The sequence below is a fragment of the Narcine bancroftii genome, chromosome 12 (assembly GCF_036971445.1).
Source record: "Narcine bancroftii isolate sNarBan1 chromosome 12, sNarBan1.hap1, whole genome shotgun sequence".
Classification (NCBI taxonomy): Eukaryota; Metazoa; Chordata; class Chondrichthyes; order Torpediniformes; family Narcinidae; genus Narcine; species Narcine bancroftii.
The window spans coordinates 98,062,304-98,083,739 of NC_091480.1; the positions used below are offsets into that span (position 1 = coordinate 98,062,304).

The 21,436-nt window shown below is 44.8% G+C and overlaps 1 protein-coding gene across 1 annotated transcript in view; it reads left to right on the plus strand.

Moving 5' to 3' along the window:
- mrc2 (mannose receptor, C-type 2) overlaps positions 1–21,436 on the plus strand; it is a 134,971-nt gene that overhangs the window by 49,256 nt on the left and 64,279 nt on the right. The window contains exons 10-11 of the mRNA XM_069905084.1: positions 557–702; positions 10,938–11,158. Of these exons, the coding sequence (XP_069761185.1) occupies positions 557–702; positions 10,938–11,158 (367 nt within the window). The remainder of the gene's footprint in view (positions 1–556; positions 703–10,937; positions 11,159–21,436) is intronic.

Sequence of the window (21,436 nt, forward strand, 5' to 3'; positions counted from 1 at the left end):
AAAGATGTATGGGATTTGTAGGCTAATTGGTCATCTGGGTATAACTTGGTGGTGTGAGCTCATGGGCTGGAAACACCTGCTCCTATGCTATATCTCTAACTTAAAAATAACCCATGTCATCTTCCAGATGTGCAAGCCAAGTGTTCCTGCGATGGCAATTGTTCATCAAACTATGACTTTAAAATGTCGAATGGGTCCCACTTACATGGGAAGGGATGTTTTAGGAGAAAAACGCCCAGCTCTGTTGGCTTAAACTCCTCACTGACCCTCCCACTGTCACTGTCTGGGAGTTGGGGTTAGTGGACAATTCCTTGTCAGGCCCTTTGACCAGGTGGTGTTACATTACGTTTTCTGCAGCTGCCCTTTGATTTGAGTGAGGGTGGGTGAGACGCTGTATCAGCATCTGACTGACAAGAGGACAATTGTAAAGAGGGATGCAAACTTTTACCTGGAGAACAGTTCTGAGATGCCCATCCTTTTCATCTCGAGCTTTCTCCTCTCATGATTTAAACTTCAGTTGTTAATTGTCCTCATTTCCTTTGCTTCTCTTTGATAGATTTGAACAGTCTTTTCTCATCAGTCTCATCCTCGGTCGTTCTGGCAACTTCTGGACAGGCCTGCAAGATGCCAACCACCCAGGGGTGTTCCAGTGGATGGGGGGTGATGCCGTCTCCTTCACCAACTGGAATCGAAACCAGCCAGGTAACAGCGGGGCACCTTTAGGTCTTAGACAGGAACATTCAGATCAGCCACCGGGGATTTAGCAGAATAGATCGAAGCATGTGAATTGGCTCAAAGAATGAGAGAATTGGTGGGGGGGGGCACAATTAGCGTAGCAATTAGTGCAATGTTATTACAGCGCCAGCGACCCGGTTTGAATCGCCGCTTCTGTATGGCCTCTGTGTCAGATGCTCAGTTTCCTCTCACCTTTCAAAAATATATGGGGTTTATCAGTGCATTGGGGGCACGGTCTCATGGGCGAAAGGGCATGTTACCGTGCTGTAACTTTCCATCCAGCACACAGTATCTTTGACCCACTACCTTCAGGAAGGAGGTACAGGAACATCAAAATCAGGACTGCCAGACTGGGAAATGGCTTCTTCCTACAGGCTGTGAGATTGAGGAACAGTGTCCTTTAACAGAGTAGATCATTCCAAAATATTTATATCCATTTTAAATTATACCTTTACAATTATTATGAGCTCTGTCTGTCTGTGTCTGTCTGTGTCTCTGTGTGTGTGTGTGTGTGTGTGTGTGTGTGTGTGTGTGTGTGTGTGTGTGTGTGTGTGTGTGTGTGTGTGTGCGCGCACTGTGGTTCAGAGAAACTCTGTTTGTATATGTACAGTGAGATTATAATAAACTTGAACTTGGGCCATCGAGCTGTGTCCAGACTGCTGGAATGCAGCTTTTGAACATGCTCTGCCCCACGCACTCCCACGCCTCTTCAACAACGTGAAGGATTACAGAAGAAATTCCTGTCACGGTTTTCAAAGCACTGTTATTAAAATAACTCTGGTCAGCTTCTGTTTATGATAAATTACCACACACTCTCCCTCTAAACCTGCCTCTCTGATAAAAGAGAGGGTCGTGGCCATCCACTGACCCATTTTGTCACAGCCCATGACCTGACTTCACCAATCAGATTACACTTTCAGAAATACCCAGTGATGTTAAATCCAGAGCCTAATTTAAAAAAAAATGTTAGACCCACATGTAAGCTAGGCTGAGCTGGGATCTGGGGAGGGGAATGTTATAAAGGTGAGAATTTGCATTAATTCTAAGTCACATTGCATCTTTTACCCTTGAAGAGCAGTGGCCTTCAGAGCTCAGGACCCAGAACTGGGAGGTAAGATGAAGCTGAGTGGCAAACTTTAAATTGGCACATGCATAATGGGTCCAGTGCTCCCCTTTTGTGGCTCAGCTTTCCACTAGTTGAATTAAGTAACCCAAAGTCTGTCATGTACAATGAACATCTTCGAAGTTTGGCCATTTGTGTGTGTGGAAATGGACAGAAATTAGTACGCCATTTTTCATGATCTCAGCATCAGTTAAATCACTTCACAGTCAATTAATACGTTTGTGAAAGGACTCACTGTTGCAGTGTGGGAAACGTAATAGTTATTTTCTGCACAAGCTCTCAGGAGAAACACTTGGATGATGAGTTATGGCCCAGAACACTGGGATAGAAACAAGTTGCTCAGGAAGTTAACAGGTCAGGCAGCAGCTAAGAGTAGAGAAACAGGCAATAATTCAGATAGTGGAACATTACCTCACAGTACAGGCCCTTCGGCCCACAATGTTATGCTGACCCATATGCACCTACCAACAAAAAAATGAAACCCTCTATACCTCATCCATATGTCTGTGTAAGAGATCCTTAATTGTCCCAATTGTTCCAGTCTCCACCACCACCTCTGGCAATGCATTCCAGCTCCCTCAACTCCATGTGTAAAAAAAAAAAAAAAAAAAAAAAAAAAAATGCGTGATGTCTCCCTCAAACTTTCTTCCCTTCAGATATCCTCAGGTGTTTACTACTCCCGCTCTGGGTAAGCGGTACTGGATGTCTACCTTATATGTCTCTCATAATCTTGTAGACCTCTATTAAGCCTCCTATTAAGTCATTTCAGATTTGTTGTCAGAGTACATACATGACATCACATACAACACTGAGATTCTTTTTTTCTCCAGGTGAGGCAGAATCACCACTTATTGACAATGCAAAAAAGAAACTGTACACAGTATTTATATGTAAACAAATAAAGAACTGTAAACAGATAATGAATGTGAACAAACTTCAATACAAAATATTAAAAATCAATGAAATGTGTAATAGAGTAAGAATCCTTAAATGATTCCCTGATTGAGTTTGTCGCTGAGGAGTCTTATGGTGGAGGGGTAGCAGCTGTTCCTGAACCTGGTGGTATGAGTCTTGTGGCACCGATACCTCTTTCCCAAGAACCGAGCGTGTGCTGAGAGTTGCGGATCTTTGATGATTGCTGCTGCTCTCTGATGGCAGTGTTCCCTATAGATGTTCTCGATAGTGGGGAGGGTTTTAACTGAGATGTCCTAGGCTGTGTCTACTACCTTTTGCAGGGCTTTACGCTTGAGGGGATTGATGTCCCTATACCAGACATCAGAAAACCCTTGAATGACAGGGTTTCTGGTGTCGTATCAAACTTCTGCAAACTCCTGAGGAAGTCGAGGAATTGACGAGCTTTCATCATGACGTCACTAGAGTGTTGGGTCTAGGAAAGATTCTCCGAGATTGCGACTCCCAAGAACTTAAATTTTGCCCCCCTATCCAACTCAGGTGCCCCAATGATCACTGGATTGTATCACCTCTGCCCTTTCCTTCCTGAAGTCAACCATCAGCTCCTTGGTTTTGGTGACATTGAGTGCGAGGTTGTTGTGGGTGCACCATTCAGCCAAGTTTTCGATCTCTGTCCTGTATACTGATTCATCTTCTTTCTTTATACAACCCACTACCATGGTATCGTTGGCAAATTTGTAGATGGTCTTATTGTCATACCAAACCACACAGTCTTAGGTATAAAGTGAGTAAAGCAGGGGGCTAAGAACGTGGCCCTGTGGTGCTCAGGTACTGATGGAGATTGTGGAGGAGATGTTCTTACAAATCCTCAATGATTGTGTTCTGGGGATGAGGAAACCACCAATTACACAGTAATCGAGTCCCAGGTCATGGAGTTTGCTGATCAATTTTGAGGGGATGATGGTGTTAAATACCAAATTATAATCGAGCATCCTGATGTCTGCATCTTTACTGTCCAAGTGTTCCAGGGGCAGTGAGATGGCATCTGCTTTAGAACAGTTGCTACAAAGGTGAACTGGTATCATGTCATCTCCCAGACAGTGATCTATTAAGATCAATGACCTTTCATTGGGTGAACTCTGAAATGATGCTGTAGGATCTTCATCTAAAAGTATAAAGAGAGCTTCCTTTTAAAGTAGTAAGATGGCATCTCTGAGAGTGCAGCACCCCCTCAGTTCTGCTCTCAACTGTTTTCGTCAGACAGGAGTGAGGCATGAATGGACAGCCTTTTGACACAGAAACAGGACATCAGTAATTGTGGGTTAAAGAAGAGATGGCACCGATGGGCTGGAGGAACTCAGCAGGTCACGCAGGATTATAGGAAGCAAACGGGTCATTTCTGGTTTGGGCCTTTTGTCGAGTTTAAGAATAAAATGGGTAGACGGCCGAATAAAATTATGGATGTTGGAAGGAGAACGGGGATGCAGGTGGGAGGGTGGAAGAGAGAAAAGCTGAGTAATCCTGTTTGAGCTTTTGTTTCTCACTCCAATAGATGTAACGACATTGACACAAACCTTGCAGAGAAAGAGGACAGTAAGGATTTTTACAGAAAGAGATGGAGTGCTTACTGTCTGCAGAGAGGAAGCAGTGAATCAGGACAGGCTTGTTTTTGGCTGTGTATAGATGTGTTTCATATTTAGAACTGATAATCAGGAAGCAAAGTGAGGAACTGAATGTGTAAATGGACGGGTGTCCGACCAGTCGCTAGAACTGCTGTAAGTTTTCGGACCATGCAAAACGTGATTTTGTTGTGCAATGGACATTCAGAGCCAGCTCTTCAGCGCTTGACGTCCTGTTTTGCGGAAACTGCCAAAATGTTTGGCCTGGAAGTCAGCCTGAAGAAAACTGAGGTCCTCCATCAGCCAGCTCCCCACCATGACTACCAGCCCCCCCACATCTCCATCGGGCACACAAAACTCAAAACGGTCAACCAGTTTACCTATCTCGGCTGCACCATTTCATCGGATGCAAGGATCGACAACGAGATAGACAACAGACTCGCCAAGGCAAATAGCGCCTTTGGAATACTACACAAAAGAGTCTGGAAAAACAACCAACTGAAAAACCTCACAAAGATTAGCGTATACAGAGCCGTTGTCATACCCACGCTCCTGTTCGGCTCCGAATCATGGGTCCTCTACCGGCATCACCTACGGCTCCTAGAACGCTTCCACCAGCGTTGTCTCCGCTCCATCCTCAACATTCATTGGAGTGACTTCATCCCTAACATTGAAGTACTCGAGATGGCAGAGGCTGACAGCATCGAATCCACACTGCTGAAGATCCAACTGCGCTGGGCAGGTCACGTCTCCAGAATGGAGGACCATCGCCTTCCCAAGATCGTGTTATATGGCGAGATCTCCACTGGCCACCGTGACAGAGGTGCACCAAAGAAGAGGTACAAGGACTGCCTAAAGAAATCTCTTGGTGCCTGCCATATTGGCCACCGCCAGTGGGCTGATCTCGCCTCAAACCGTGCATCTTGGCGCCTCACAGTTCGGCGGGCAGCAACCTCCTTTGAAGAAGACCGCAGAGCCCACCTCACTGACAAAAGACAAAGGAGGAAAAACCCAGCACCCAACCCCAACCCACCAATTTTCCCCTGCAACCGCTGCAACCGTGTCTGCCTGTCCCGCATCGGACTTGTCAGCCACAAACGAGCCTGCAGCTGACGTGGACATTACCCCTCCGTAAATCTTCGTCCGCGAAGCCAAGCCAAAGAAGGACATCAGACACAAAACCGAGACAAGCTGAAAGCTCCTGGCTACAGCATGAGAGTGGCTCAGTTCTCATGCTGGATTTGGTTCATTTATCAAAAAACAGTCCAAGGTGGATTTCAAGGGTTTCCTGACCTGACATTTTAAATGTGGCTGTCCCATGTCCAAACCTGGCATTTATTGCCCATTCCCTCCTACAAAGCAGGATTTTTTTTTGTTTCAGACCTCACCAAACTGAAATCACTTAGAGGATATTCAGGCTTCTCTCGCTAAAGGCAGCCATGGATTTGAATATCAATGCAGTAATTTCTTTGTCATTTTTGTTGATACATGCCTTTCATTTTCACGTTATTACAGTTGAATTCTCACACTGCTAGCAGTAGGATATGTTAATAAGGACTTCAGAACCTCTAGCTGATGGACCCCAGTCCCTCAACATAACTACGTTAATCTGCCACACTCAGGAGTTCGGTGGTGCTGAACTGGCAGATTTTCCAGATTATTAATACTCAAACCAGCTTCTGCCCTTTATCTTAAGATGTCGCACAGGTGAATTCTAAAAATTCCAATGAGCCCTGTAAGTATAAAATGAGCCTGGAAAGCAAGGACCTTAGAAGTTTTAAGGGTGGGAAACAATGTCAGGTGAATTTCAAGGGAGCTGGGAAAGGGAAAGCAATAAGGTGGGAATCTGCTCCAGTGATTTGAGGAGGGGGTAGAGGAAGCCCTGTTCTCGAAGAGTAGATGGGAGTGTGGGAACATGACCTCAGGGGAGTGGAAGGGAGCGAGGGAATCGGAACCCAGTGGGCAACATGCCAAATCATTGGGGTTTGTATATAATAGGAACATAGGAAGTAGGAACAGGAGTCGGCCCAAAATGGCCCATCGAACCTGCTCCACCATTCAATACGATCATGGCTGATCTAATTTATGACCTGACTCCACCTACCTGCCTTCTCCCCATATCTCCTAATTCCTCTATCATGTAAAAATTTATCTAACTGAATTTTAAATATGTTTAATGAGGCAGCCTCAACCACTTCCCTGGTCAGAGAATTCCAAACATTCACTACTCTCTGGGAAAAACTATTTTTCCTCATCTCTGTCCTAAATCTACTCCCCTGAATCTTGAGACTGTGTCCTCTCGTTTTAGTTTCCCCGGCCAGCTCAAAAAACCTTCCTACATCTATCCTATCCATACCCTTCATAATCCTATATGTTTCTATAAGATCTCCTCTCATTCTTCTGAACTCGAGCGAATACAATCCCAGATGATTTAATCTTTCATCATAAGTCAACCCCTTCATCCCAGGGATCAACCTAGTAAACCTCCTCTGGACCGTCTCCAAAGCCAGTATATCCTTCCTCAAATATGGAGACCAGAACTGGACTCGGTACTCCAGGTGCGGTCTCACCAGTACCTTGTACAGTTGCAACATGACCTCCCTACTCCTGAATTCAATTCCTCTAGCGATGAAGGCCAACATTCTATTTGCCTTCTTAATAACCTGCTGCACCTACAACCTAACTTTTTGCGATTCATGCACAAGCCCTCCCAAGTCCCTCTGCACAACAGCATGCTGTAGTTTTTCACCCTTTAAATAATATTCAGCTCTTTTATTTTTCTTGCCAAAGTGGATAACCTCACACTGACTAACATTGTACTCCATCTGCCAGACCTTTGCCCACTCATCCAGCGTAACTGTATCCCTCTGCAGACTCTCCACATCCCCATTACAATTTGCTCTTCCACTCAATTTGGTGTCATCCGCAAACTTGGCTCCACCACATTTTGTCCCCTCCTCCAAGTCATCAATGTAAATGATGAACAGTTGTGGGCCTAACACCGACCCCTGCGGCACCCCACTTACCACTCTCTGCCAACCTGAAAAACTCCCATTTATCCCAACTCTCTGCCTCCTGTCAGACAACCAATTTTCAATCCAGGCCAATAGACTTCCCCGGACTCCACTTTCCTGTAACTTACTGATGTCTCTTGTGTGGCACCTTATCAAACGCTTTCTGGAAATCCAAATATACAACCTGTTCCCCTCTATCCACCGCACCCATTATATCCTCAAAGAATCCAAACAAGTTTGTCAAACAAGATCTTCCCTTTCTAAAACCATGCTGCGTCTGCCTGATTGAAGCCTTACGTTCCAAAAGTTTCACTATTTCATTTTTAATGACGGCTTCAAGCATTTTTCCAACTACAGACGTCAAGCTAGTTGGCCGATAATTTCCAGTCTTCTGCCTACATCCCTTCTTAAAAAGTGGCGTGACATTTGCTGTCTTCCAGTCTGCCGGGACCTGCCCAGAATCCAAGGAATTTTGGTATAAGATAGAGATTTACTCTACAACGTTAAAGTTGATCAGAATTCTGCCTTTAAACAGAGCACAGTAGTGTTTTGGAGAGGTGGATTAATTCTGCACCTTCCCATGTATGTACATGCTGTATACATGAGCAAGGTTAGTGTAGCAGTTAGCACAACGCTGTTATGGCACCAGTGACCTGGGTTCAAATCCGTCACTGTCTGTAAGGAATTTGTTCTCCCTGTGATCTACATGGGTTTTCTGTGGGTGCTCTGGTTTCTTCCCACCCTCCAAACCAATTTGGATTAATTGGATGTAATGAGGCAGGCACAGGACAGGTCCTTCTACCATGCTTATTCATTTTTTTTTTAAAAAGCACTCTGGCTGATTTCCTCCTCAGATGGCAAGGTGTAATCTTGCTCGACCCCACTCCCTCTCTCTCACAGCTAACCCAGCTGAGCTCAGTATTGGCCAGGACTTGAATTCTTTAACCTTCTGCGTCTGATTATGCCTGGTCAGCCAGCTGAGTTGCTGATGTAGTTGGAGTTTAATAGATGAATGGTGAGTCTGGCTGTAGTGTTCATTAAGTCCGCACCTCGTGGAAACGCTGTGGAGCAGAGTAAAGTGTTTTGGACAGAGTGATTCCATTTTCTGCAAGTTACACAGAACTCAGATAAAACTCTAATTAGGGAACATGAGGAAGACTGCACATTTGTTCGCTGCTCTGCATCTGAAAGCAATTTACAGTGTCGTTGATGTTATATTTTGGTTTCACTATTTATGCTTATACATTGTGATCTGCAGAGCGATGCGTGTAGCACAATATAATGATTATTAAACCCACAAATATGTGAAGTTTGGCAGTCACCTTAGCATGTTTAAAAGATTTCAGGCTTTTGCCAATAATCAAGGAAGTGAACTGAGGCCACAGGCCTGAGGGTTTTATTTTCATCAGTAAAAATTTATACAATGCCTTCAAGTGCCTCCTGATCAGGTGAGTATGTAGGGAATGTGTAATTCTCTCTTAAACATCAGTCTCTCCATCTTCCCTTCTTTGGACCAATACTTGTAGACTTGCAGACTCCAGTGCCCAAACCTTAGCTATTTAAACCAGAAAATTGGTACCTCTCACTGAGGAATGCGTCCTGTTACTGAAAGTGGGATTGGGATTTGGCTTTCTAAATTACAACACAAGTAACTTTGATTACTAAGGCTGGAGCAATTAGTATTTTTACTCCTTGATTGGGGCTTGTTAATTGCAAATAATGCTGAACTAACAATTTGATTAAAGTTGAGAAAGTGGCCTAAAGTAAGCAAGTCACCCCAGCTTCTGCACGTGGAATAAGAATGACCTTGACGTGGTTACGATAAAGAACTTGGGAATGTGGTGAAGTGATACTGTTTTGGGTCTGGACAAAGGTGTTGCCCAAGGGTTGGTGCTGGAACCACTGCATTTTTAAAAAGACTTCAATATTTGAATTGAGATGTATATATTTGGACTGGGGTGTGCAGACACCGTCTCAGAATTTGTAGATGATCCAAACTTGGAGATGTTGGCTAGATGTTACTAGACCACAAGAGAAGATGGAGGGCCTCGAGAAAGAAGAGTAGGAAAAATTAATGTAGCAAAACGATAATTAGGATAATTAAGGAAAGGCAACATAGAAACTCTACAGCACAGTGAAACACTGGAGTTTGCAAATGCTGTGATTGTAGTAAGAACACAGAAATGCTGGAGGAACTTGGCAGGTCTCGCAGAGCCCAGAGGAGATAAAGATATATTACTGATGTTTTGGGCTTGAGCCCTTCTTTAAGGTATAAGCAAAATGTAGGCAAGTATCTGAATTCAAGACCTGGATGGAAGATGAGGTATTGTTCCTCCAATTTGCAGGTGGTCCCAGTCTGACAGTGAATGAGGCTGGATATCCCAGTGGTCATCCATTTCTGTTCCCTGTCCCAATCCCTTGTTGGCATGTCTGTCCGTGGTGCCAGACTGAGACCCTCTGCAAATTGGAGGAACAATACCTCGTCTTCCATCTGGGCACCATCCAACCGGATGGCATTAGCATCGACTTCTCCGGTTTCCATTAAAATTACATCCCTCCCTCCATCTTCTTCCCTGACTCCTTTCCTCTAGTTCTGTCTCTCTCTTCCCTTTTCCCTCTGTCTCCTTTCACAGAGCCAGAAATCAATTCTCACCTTTCCTCTTCTCCAATCTAATTAACACCTTTTGTCTGTTGGTCTGGACTCCTTCCCTCCCATTCTTTACCCCATATCTCTACCCACTTGCCTGCTTTTTGCTTCTACCTTGAAGAAGGGCTCAAGCTAGAGTCATCTTTACCTCCTATGAATGCTGCAAGGCCAGCTGATTTCCCCCAGAATTTCTCTGTTTGCAATACAGCACAAAACGGGCTTAATGATAGCTTCCAACCTCCAGAAACCTGTGTTAAAACCTACCGGTATTTGTGGAGTACACAACTGGAGTAGCCTTTTTCTTTTGAATGAGACGTTAAACAGTGTGCCTGGGCAGATATAAGAGATGCATGGGATTCCTTGGAAGATGTGCAGGGACATTCATCCCTGGTCAATATTCCTCTGCTTGCAAAAGGGATTAACTGGTTAGCTCATTGTCATTTTTGGAAGCTTGCTGTGAACAATTTAAATGCCAGTTGTGCCAAATTATGATAATTACTTACACAATAGAATAACAATTACTGGGCTATAAACTCCTTTGAGGTCACACATGTTGTCAGTTAAATTGTTTTTCCTTGTGCAATGTGAATATCACCCAGTAAATCTTGTAAAATAAGGAAGTCTTGCAGACATTGTGATTGTAGTTAATATACAAAAATGCTGAAGAAACTTGGCAGGTATCTCAGCGTCCATTGGAGGCTAAGATATAATGAACGTTTCAGGCCTGATCCCTTCATCAGGGTATGGTGAACCAGACCTTGTGAATCTCCCTTTCTTTTAAATAGTGGTATAATTCCAGTACTGAATGCTTGAAGTGCCCACCTCCAGTGGTTTGCTGGCAGCCTTGCATTGGCATACTGAACGATGAATTGGGCTTTGCATTGCAGGTTACAAAGGTGGATGTGTGGTGCTGGCCACAGGAAACTCCGTGGGATTGTGGGAGGTGAAGGACTGCAGCAGCTTCCGGGCCAAGTACATCTGCAGGCAGAACCTGGCAACCTCTCTTGACCCAGGGGCCAGACTGCCAGCGGTGACTCCAACACCCAGTGTGACCGGAAGCTGCCCATCGGGATGGGTATCATCTCCAACACTCCGATATTGCTACAAGGTAAGAAGACAACATCTTATTTCACATTCCCCCTGGGTAGTTTAAAACCCAACAGCATGAACAATGAATTTTCCAATTCCATGGAAAGTCCTCCCCAGTTGAGTTCCACTTTCCATCTCTCCTTTACCTGCTCCCATACTTAAATTTTAAATTTGGACCTACAACAGGGTAACAGACACTTTTGGCCCATGAGTTCATGCTGCCTAATTTCATCCAATTGACCTACAACCCTGGTATGTTTTGAAGGGTGGGAGGAAACCAGAGCACCTGAAGGAAACCCCCACTTTTCCCTCGAACCTCCACCTTCCACCCTGTGGTCTCTCCACCTCTCTCAGTATCCACTTTCCTGTGGGCTCATCCCCACCACCTCCTCCTAAACTTCTTTTTAAGTTTGACTCTTCCCACCCCATCTCGGAAAAAGGTCCCGATCCAAAACGTTGACTGTCCGTTTCTCTCTATGGGTGTTCCCTACCATGATACTTTATTATTATGTACAATAAAAATATTGAAACAGGATCCTTCCTGACCAACTCCTCTTCATTGATTTTGGACATCAGCATTTCTCTGCCAGTAATTATTAGAAAATAGTCAATGTCCGACTCAAATAGAAACACAAAATGCTGGAAATACTCAGCGGGTTAGGCACCAACTGGAGAGAGAGAAAAAGGGGCAACATCTCAGTCGCGATAGAACATTAACTCCCTCTAGTCAACTTGCTGAGTGTTTCCACCACTCTCTCTCCAGATTTCCAGTGTCTGCAGTGCTTTGTTTTTTTTCACCACCCTTCTCGTCGTTCACACTCCTGCTGTCACCATTCTTGTAACTGTGCCACGAGAGCTACGTCCTCAGCACCAAGGATCCTAATCTCCAAAACCCCCTCTTCAAGCCTCTCCAGTCCTCCTCAAAATCCACCACCTTGCGAAAGATTTTGGTCACTTCCTATTGCTTCTTAAGTGACTTAGTGTTAAATTCCATTTGGCTTCATTAGTCGGGGGATTAAGTTCAGAGACGTGAGGTAATGTCGCAGTTCTACAAATCTCTGGTGAGACCCCACTTGGAGTGTTGTGTTCAGTTCTGGTCACCTCATTACAGGAAGGATGTGGAAGCAGTGGAGAGGGTGCAGAGAAGATTTACCAGGATGTTGTCCAGACTGGAAAATATGTCTTATGAGGCAAGAGTTGTGGGTGTCTGTAATGCATTGCCAGGAGTGGAAAAATAGGGGGGCATTAAAGAGACTCTTAGGCAGGCCCATGGATGGAAGAAAAATAGAAGGAGGGGAGGGAGGGTTTCATTTTTTTTCTGGGTATATGGGTCGGTCAGCCTCGTGGACCAAAGGGCCTGCACTGTGCTGTAAATTTCTATGTTCCATGATAACACTCCAGGAAAGCACTTTACGATGTTTTACTCTCTTCATTGCAAGTTGTTGTGACATAGCTGAGATTTGCAGTGACTCAAATTATCCTGATCTGCCACCATGTGAATAATGCCGTTAAGATAACAAAATAGAAGCCCTGAAGAGATAAGGTGTTGCAGCAAAAATGGACTGGAAATGCATTTGTGGTTCAGGTAGAAAACTGCTTTCTCCGGACCGTTTAAATGTTTTGTAGTGCAAACAGTCATGACGACAAGCTCCAGCCCTGCATTGAGACCTGCGGGTGCACAGAGTTTCTCCTCACAGCAATAGACCTCAAAGGGAACAAGCTTACCATTATTGTACGTGGGTCTGTGGGTGGATAGATTTCAAAGCAGCAAAGTGTCCAAACTGCCAAAGTAAGAGGATGTACAGAATACAGAGTTGGAGGCTATTTAGAGCACAGATCAGTGCAGGAATGAGCCCTTTCACCCATGGTGTCTGCACAGACCATAATGTCAATCTTACTAATCCTGCCTGCCAGCATTTGGTCCATCTCTCTCCATTCGTAGCCTGTTCATGTGTCTCAATACCTCATAAAGGTTGATGTTGTATCTGCTTCCATCACCTCCCCCTGCAGGTTGTTCCAGGCACCCACTATTCTCTCTGTGGGACTCACAAATTTCCTGTGTACTTTCACCCTCCAACCTTGAGCTTGGTCCCTCTGGTATTTGACATTTCCACCCTGGAAAAACAACTTTGCCTTTCATAATTTTACAAACTTTCATTCATGTCTCCCCTTAGCCTCTGATGCTCCAGAGAAAATCGTCCAAGTCTGTCCAGTCTTTCCCTCTAGCTAGTACTCTAATCCAGGCAACTTCCTGGTGAAACTCCCCTGAACCCACATCATTATCTTTCCGATAAAGCAGTGACAGTATTCCAGATGTGGTCAAACCCAAGTTTTGTACATGACCTCTAATGAAGGTAAGTGTATTGTCCACCTTCTTTAGCACTACCTTCACTCGTGTCTATCTCATCCTCAAACAGAATCTCATATGTGGATATGTTAGTTCCATTCCAAAGATCACAAGGTGTTTATGGGTGACACGGTCAGTGAGGTTCAAATCTGCCGCTGTCTGTAAAGAGTTTGCACGCTCTCGTCATGCCATGCAGAGTCAGCATCAGAACATATGTTAGTGAGGGCATTAGTGATTTTGTGGAGGCCTCATTCAGCAGTGGGGGGGGGGATGCTAGCAGGGTAGCAGGGACGATGGGGGTGAGTGCTGGCAGGGACCTACCTGTCGTAGGTGCCATCTTCCCCTCTGACACGGGGCATGAGGACACTTTATTGTGTCAGGCATCACTAGATACTACTGACGGTTGACACATGCTAGTGATGCAGCCAGGGGCGGGTGGAGAGTCGCTGGTGTGTGTCTAGTGATGCTTGATGCAATAAAAAAGTGTCCTTGTGCCTCATGTTGGGGGGGGGGGGGGGCAGATGGCATTGATGACAGGTAGGTCCCTGCCAGCACTCACCCCTCTTCTCCCCCACTGAAGACATCACAAGTGCAAAAAGGTCCAAATGGGCCTTTTTATGCATATGTTTTGGACTTGCCCTAGCCTAGAAGATATTTGGAAAAACTGTTTTCAAAATTACCAGTCGTTTTTAGGGTCAAATTAGAACCGTACCCTTTACTTTCTCTATTTGGGTTTTCTCAAGAAGAGGAAATATTACTGGCTCCATCTCAGAAGCGAGTTTTAGCTTTTACCTCATTGATAGCTCGACGGACAATTGGATGAAATGGAAAGATAGCACTCCACCTACTCATACCCAGTGGTGACAGGAGGTCATGTCCTTCCTAAGTTTAGAAAGATGTAAAAGTTAATTTTTACAAGACGTGTTCATGGTTATTACCGTAATTTAAATTTGGGTGTTTGGATGCTCCTGGCCAGTGCTGTTTGATTTCCAAATTTCGTCCTTCGTTTCCTAAGTATAGTAGATATACGTTAACCTTGATTAGTGGGAGGGGTTTAATTAATGGTGGGGTGGGGGGGGTCGTCCTTATTTTTCCTTTTTTTCTTTGTGATATTTTGTAAAATGGGTTTGATCGATAGTTTAAATTTGTGTGTATGTACTCCTATGTAAGATTTAAATATTACTTGAGAAGTACAAACTCTTTGCCTTAGATTTCAATCCATGTATTGGATTAATGTGTGTATTTTGTTTTATTGAACGCAATAAAGATATTTTATAAAGAGAGAAATACAGAATCCTATGCCATAGGATGCTGTAGGTGCTCTGTGGTCAGTCAGGGATTACGTCAGGTTGAATATGAATGGGAAAAATAGGTGGCGAACCACTTCCTTAAACCTATGCCCCTTTGGTTCTAAAATCATCTAATGAAGCACGAAAACCTGCAGACTCTGTGATTGTAGAAAACACTCAAGATGCTGGAGGAACTCAGCTGACCTCACAGCATCTCTAGGAGACGGAGATAAATTACCGACGCTTTGGGCCTGAGCCCTTCCTCAAGGCCTTTTTTCCTCCAATAAAATCACCTGAAACTTGAGACAGATTGATTTTCCTATTGAACTTGTACGAAACTAGGCTGTGACTGAAGACACGGCAATTCTGCCATAGGATGTAGATTGCCCTTTGATTCCTCTTCCCCAATCAATCAATTAATATCTAAATGGGGAGAGATAGCAAGTGAAAAGGTGTTCAGAGGGATCTAAGTATTCAAGCACAAGAAACATGTGGCTTGGCTGGCCCAACAAATAGTTAAGGCTTCATTGCTAAGGGGTTGGAATTTAGGTGTTGGGAAGTTTTGGTACAGAAGCACAGTCTATTGATGAGGCCACAACTGAAGAACTGTGCACTGCTTCAGTCCCTTTCCCTGAAAAAAGAGTACCGCTGAAAGTAGTCCAAAGATCCACCAGGCTAATCACTGAGATGAAAGGGTAGTCCTATTAAAGGAAGCTGGGCAGCTTAGGTCTGTATTCCTTGGAGTTTAGGAGAATGAAGGGTGACCTTCTTCCAACAGATAATATCCCAAGGGGCCTGGTCAGGGTAGATGTTGCGATGTTTCAATGCTGGGTAGGTATGGACTTAAAGGGACATAACTACAAAAAAAAGAGCAGGACTTGCCATTTGGCCCGTCAAGCCTCCTCCGCATTCAGCGCAATCATGGCTGATGTGTTGATCAGCTCATCTCCACCTACTTGCCTTTTCCTGTACTTTGTAAAAAAAAAAATCTATCCAACCTTGTCTTAAATACTGATTCATGCACGAGCACTCTCAAATCCTGCACGCCAGCACAATGCAATCACTTGCTATTTAAATAGTAATATGAATATCCATTTTTCCTTCCAAGTGGATACCCTCACATTTACCAACGTCGTGTTCCATCTGCCAGACCCTTGTCCCCTCACTCAACCTATCTATATCTCTCTGCAAACTCTCTGTATCCTGGGCACAATTTGCTTTTTCATTCAACTGAGTGTCAGCAAAATTAGATCCCTTCTTGTAGATCATTAACGTATATCATGAAGGGGCTGTTCATTTAAAAAGGGTATGTAGAAATCTCTCTTCTCTGGAATTCTCTGCCCCAGAAAGTGCTGAAGACTGAATTGTTGGATATATTTAAAGTGGAGATAGAGTGGTCTTGTAGAAGGATTGACGATTACAGGAAACTGGCACAGAATGGAGGTTAATGGCAGTGGAGATAAGTCATGGTCACGGTGGGACAGACACGAAGGGCTGAGACTCCTCCCTCCTGTTATTACTTCCTTGGTTTCTTGTGAACTGACTATAAATCCATGAAGTGCATTGGAGAACAGAGTGAAACATCTGCTCCCTGTAAACTCAGTCCTTCACAACTACTCGAATTGTAACTGGTCAGTAATACCAGGCATCTGGTTTGGAATTTTAGGTATTTGTAATGAGGCTGAAGTCATTTAGGTGTTGGGAAACAACACGGTGCTGAAGACAGACAGGCTCAAGTGAACCAAGTAGTGATGATCTGGTGGATGGCCTGGTTTGCATTCAAAAAAATCTGAAAGAGGCCATTTGCCCCATCGTAGTTATGTTAGCTCTCAACACTGTCAATTAAGTGCACCCTGTGCTGACCCCAACATGCCCTTTTGCCTTCTTTGAACTTGGGTTGATCTCCTGACTTGATAGGAATGGGAGGGTGAGAGATAGACAGTAGCCAGGCTGCAAGGTTACAGTTTACGGTGGTGTTTCCCATGTTTCCCTGCCGCTGATGGCTCCCCGTGCTCCGGGGATGTTCAGTTTTGAGCTCCCTGTTCTGTTCCATCTCATTTAGTAAAATTCTAATACCGTGGTGTGCCCTTAGTGGAGGCAGGACTTCTGTCTGGGTAAGTGCTGTGCAGTAACCTCTCCTACCAATACTGTGGGTGAGGTGAGGTCAGTTCATTCCTTGTGTTGGTTAGCATACCTGTTGCCGTGGTCTGACCATTATGTCTTTCCCTTCTGCTGCAACCAAGCCGCTCTTGGTGATGGGTGATGAATTCTCCCAAACAACGTCCTTGCTAGTTTCCGTATTTTGTCCAATTGCTGCTCAACATAGAGGAGCTCTGGTTCCTCAATCTAAGGACATCTACAAGATGGGGGAGACCCCAAGGACCCTCACCACCCAGGCCCTCTTCTCACTGCTACTAAGGAGGTACAGGAGCCTGAAGACGAACACCCAATGGCACTAAAATATTTCCTTCCCCTCTCTTCTGCCTGCCACAATAGCGTGGATCTCCCAGTGGCAACCCACTTACTTCTATTGCCTATCCCATTCCCTTGCCGACATGTCTGTCCATGGTCTCGTGCACTGACAGTCTGACACCACCTGAAAATTGGAGGAACAATACCTCCTCTTCCGTCTGGACACCCTCCAACCAGATAGAATTAACATCAACTTCTCCAGTATCCATTAAACCAACCCCCCCCCCCCCCCCCCCCACAACTGTCGCCTTTCCCCTATTTCGCACACTCTCACGTTCTCTCTCCCCCCCCAAATTTGGACCTTTTTTCTTATCGTATCCAGTTAATACCTTTTGTTAGTCTGGACTCCTCCCTCTCCCAATCTTCCTTCTTTATTCTGACATCTTCCTGTTCTTTGCTTATGCCTTGAGGAAGGACTCAGACCCGAAACGTCGGTTATGTATATTTATCACCTGTGGATGCTGTGAGACCTGCTAATTTCCTTCAGTATCTCTGTGTGTGTTTGTACCACAATCGCAGAATCTGTAGACTTTTGTGTTCCACCCAGATTCTTCCCGTCCACCAGCAGATTTCTGAATGGACAATGAACCACAGACACTCCCTCACGTTCTCTTCTTTTGCACTAATTATTTAAAAATTGTAATTTTTAGCAATATTGGCACCTGTAATCCTGCCACAAAAAAAGAACAAATTTTGTGACCTGTTCATGATGATAAATTCTAAATCTTCTGATTCTGAAAGAACAACAGCAGGTGGCCAGCATTCAATGCCATGGGATCAATGGATATGATGAGTATTCCTTTCCCAAATTGTCCATTAGTTTGTCATCTCGTGGAGTCTGGCAAGGTCCATTCAGGTAAAGGTTCATCAGGATGTTGCCTGACTAGTTTGACAACTCTCCCTAGACACTAGCCCCCAGAGGCTGACAAAGAGGGCAGTGCAAGGGGCTGAGAACGACGTAGTCCTGTGTAAGTACTGCTGCAGCTGGATGGATTGTGTGGTTTATCCTTCATGTATCCTTCATGCAGCAGGTAGGACACAAACAAATGGCTTTCTGGACCATTTCAGGAAAAAGATGAGTCAATCACATTGCAGTGAATCTGGGATTAAAATTCAGATTGAGTAAGAAGCGTTGCTAGGCTCCAATAGCTCTGTGGTTAGAGCACTGGTCCTGTAAACCAGGGGTTGTGAATTTGTTCCTCGCTGGGGCCTCATTTCAGTGAGAGACACTGGACAAAGTGGCGACTCTCTGGCTTTCTTACGGTTGACAAAGTGAGAATTTCATGTTTTTTACATTTTAATACAATATTAGTGAGAATAATGGGCCTTCCACATGTACCTGAAGAAAGGCTCAGGCCCAAAACATGGTAGTATATCTTTACCTCCTGTGGACAGCCGAGTTCCTCCAGCATTTCTATGTTTTTACTACGAGCCCGGCGTCTGCACACTTCATGTTTCACTTCCGCCTGATCTCCGGTCTCAAAAGTTCCAAACTTATTTTTTTACAAATTCTTCCAAGGCTCTGCCTTTCTCCATCCCCCGTCTTCATGAGGCATGACGTTCCCTCAGTCTGTTCTCTTGAGAAGTTATGATTTCCATTACCAGGCCAGTGACGGTTTTGGTGCTGCCCTCTCACTGCCTCTGCTCCATTTGACATTCTTCTAAAATCTCCTAATTTCTGTGCTGGAGTTTGTTTGATGGATTGTTGTGTTGTAATGGGCTTGGCTACTGATTTTCATCAACATCACTGTTGACCAGAGACTGTTCTGCAGTGATTTATGAAAATTCAATATGGTCTTTTGCTTACTTTCTCTCCGTTACTTAACACATCCTGCCCCTTAGGCCCCAGATGGTGATGACAATGTGGTCTGCCTCCGATCCAGACAGGTCTCAAGAGATTAGCTCAGTCAGAAAGAACTGTGTATGTTTATTGACGAGACAACATGTCAGTGTATTAGTGACTAAGCAGCAGTTTGGCAGGTTACCTGTACTCAATCATCTCGACCAACGAGGCCAAGATAAATCTTGCATGTGTAAATATTCTCAATGGCATTTTCTCAGTTTCACGAATGAATTTCTAATTGTCACCCAAGCTTTTCAAAGCGGACTTGCTTGTAAAACCTGATTTATTGATGAGTAGATTGAGATTGCATTCCTGGTCATCGAGGAGGGTTTTCAGTGGAGTTTTTCCCTGGTTTGTTTGAGTGAACTTCCATCTGCTCCCAGTTTTCACTGTTTATCAAGATCACTAAGCTCTTCAGTATTTCAGGAGGAGTCCCTTTGACCCAGAGTATTGCTGGATATTGCATCAGAATCTGGCTTTGCTCACGGTCCAGATGGTTCTCTGTGTGCGGAGGTGCTCTCTGAGGCAGTTAACACGCAATCCACAGAATCCTTCTCCTTCCAGGATTTGATTATTAATCCCGCTCACTGCAACCTGGGCATCTGGGACTGGGTCTGGCACACGAGAGAATGAGTAAATATCAACTTTTAAGATTTAGCCAAGTGCCACACTAAAAGTTCATGAATTTGGTCGAGAGTGGTTTTATTTTAAAATCACTGACCCATATTAAAACTCCAACCAGACGGCATTAACATCAACTTCTCCAATTTCAGTTAAATCCCTCCCTGTCTCTCTCACTCTCTTTTCCTTCAGCTCCACATCCCCTCCCTTCCCTCTCCTATCAGAGATCTACCCTCTCCCTCTTATCACCTAAGCTGTTTTCTCCTCTACCCCATGACCTCTTTTCTGTTAACATGCTCCTCCCTCTGCCCCTTCTGCCCTCCTCCCTCTTCCCCTACCCTTTATAATCAGGCACCTGTCTGTTGTTTTGCTCATACGTCGAAAAAGGGCTCAGGCCTGGAACATTGGTTACCCTTTATTCCTAAAGATGTTGTGTGACCTGCTGAGTTTCTCCAGACATTTGTATGTTACACTTGACCCCAGCGCCTGCAGACTCTTTTGTTGAACTCCATGTGTTTACTGTGGAGCTGCAGCTCACTGTGTGAGACCCAGACATTGCCTCATTATTGTAAGTTCATTACAGTTTCAGACAACTCCCCTTGAGAGTCGGGTACCTCAGGTCACTCTGGCTTTTGGGACAGGTGGGGAAGCAGGTTCCAGATTGAGGGTCTAATGGTTCCAATGTCAAGACCAGCTGGAGGGAAGGATTAATGGAGATATTCAAAATTATGAAGGATTTATGTGCAAGAGTTGAATAATGTTGTTGCCTGCAGGCAAATCTGAAGGCAGGGACTGGTTGGAGAGTTAACAGGCAGGGGAGGAGAGGGAGCAGACACAAGGCGAGAGAGCCTTCATCTTGATGGGCCTGAGATTCCTGCCTGGGTTTTGGTTCACACAGAAACATTCAAGGCAGGAAGAACCAGCACTGAGGATGCCTGGAGCTTGGTGGTGAGATACTTCCTGTCTCCCCCTTTAGCCACACAATCTCATGGGAGTCATAAAAGGAAAGAAAAATCACACCCAAACCCAGGCAGAGGAGGAAAAAATCTTGACGAATTCTGCTCTGATGGCCCTGTGGTTTCTGACCCCAGATTCTCAGTGCTGGAGCAATAACAGGAAGGGAGATCTGAGGCTGGGGCTAGAGAAGTTAGAGAGGGAAGTGGAGATTTTCAGGGTGTGACCTGGGAAGGAGGGTTGAGGTCAGATTGGAGAGCTGGGGTTTGTTTTTCTTTCGGAAGGGGGGTGTCGGGAGGGTGGTGTCTGACAAAAGTAAACAAAGTTTAGAGAGGAGAGATAATAAGAAATGTTTCCTGTTGCAGTGACCTGTAATTACACCACTAGGTCACCAGGGGTCATCCTGGTGACCTTGTTATATAAAGCAGTCCAGAGCTACAGCCTTCTAGGTTCGAAGACCTCTTAGTTATTATTAATATTAGTTTATTAAAGCTGTCTTGTACTCGCACTGCTGGTGCGGTTATTGTCAGTACACCTGTCGAGAGAGCATAGGTTTGAGACGAGGTGTGGAGGAAATTGATTTGCCCAGAGTGTTGTTGCAGCCAGAAACACGCGGCCTGCAGGGGTGGTGGGAGCAGAGACTCTCCACACATTTCAGAAGCATCTGGATGAGTGCACTGACCACCAAGGCAGGGTGGGCTACGAACCGTGCTGGTAGTAGTTAGCGTACAACGTTATCACAACACTAGTGACCCAGGTTCGAATCCGGCA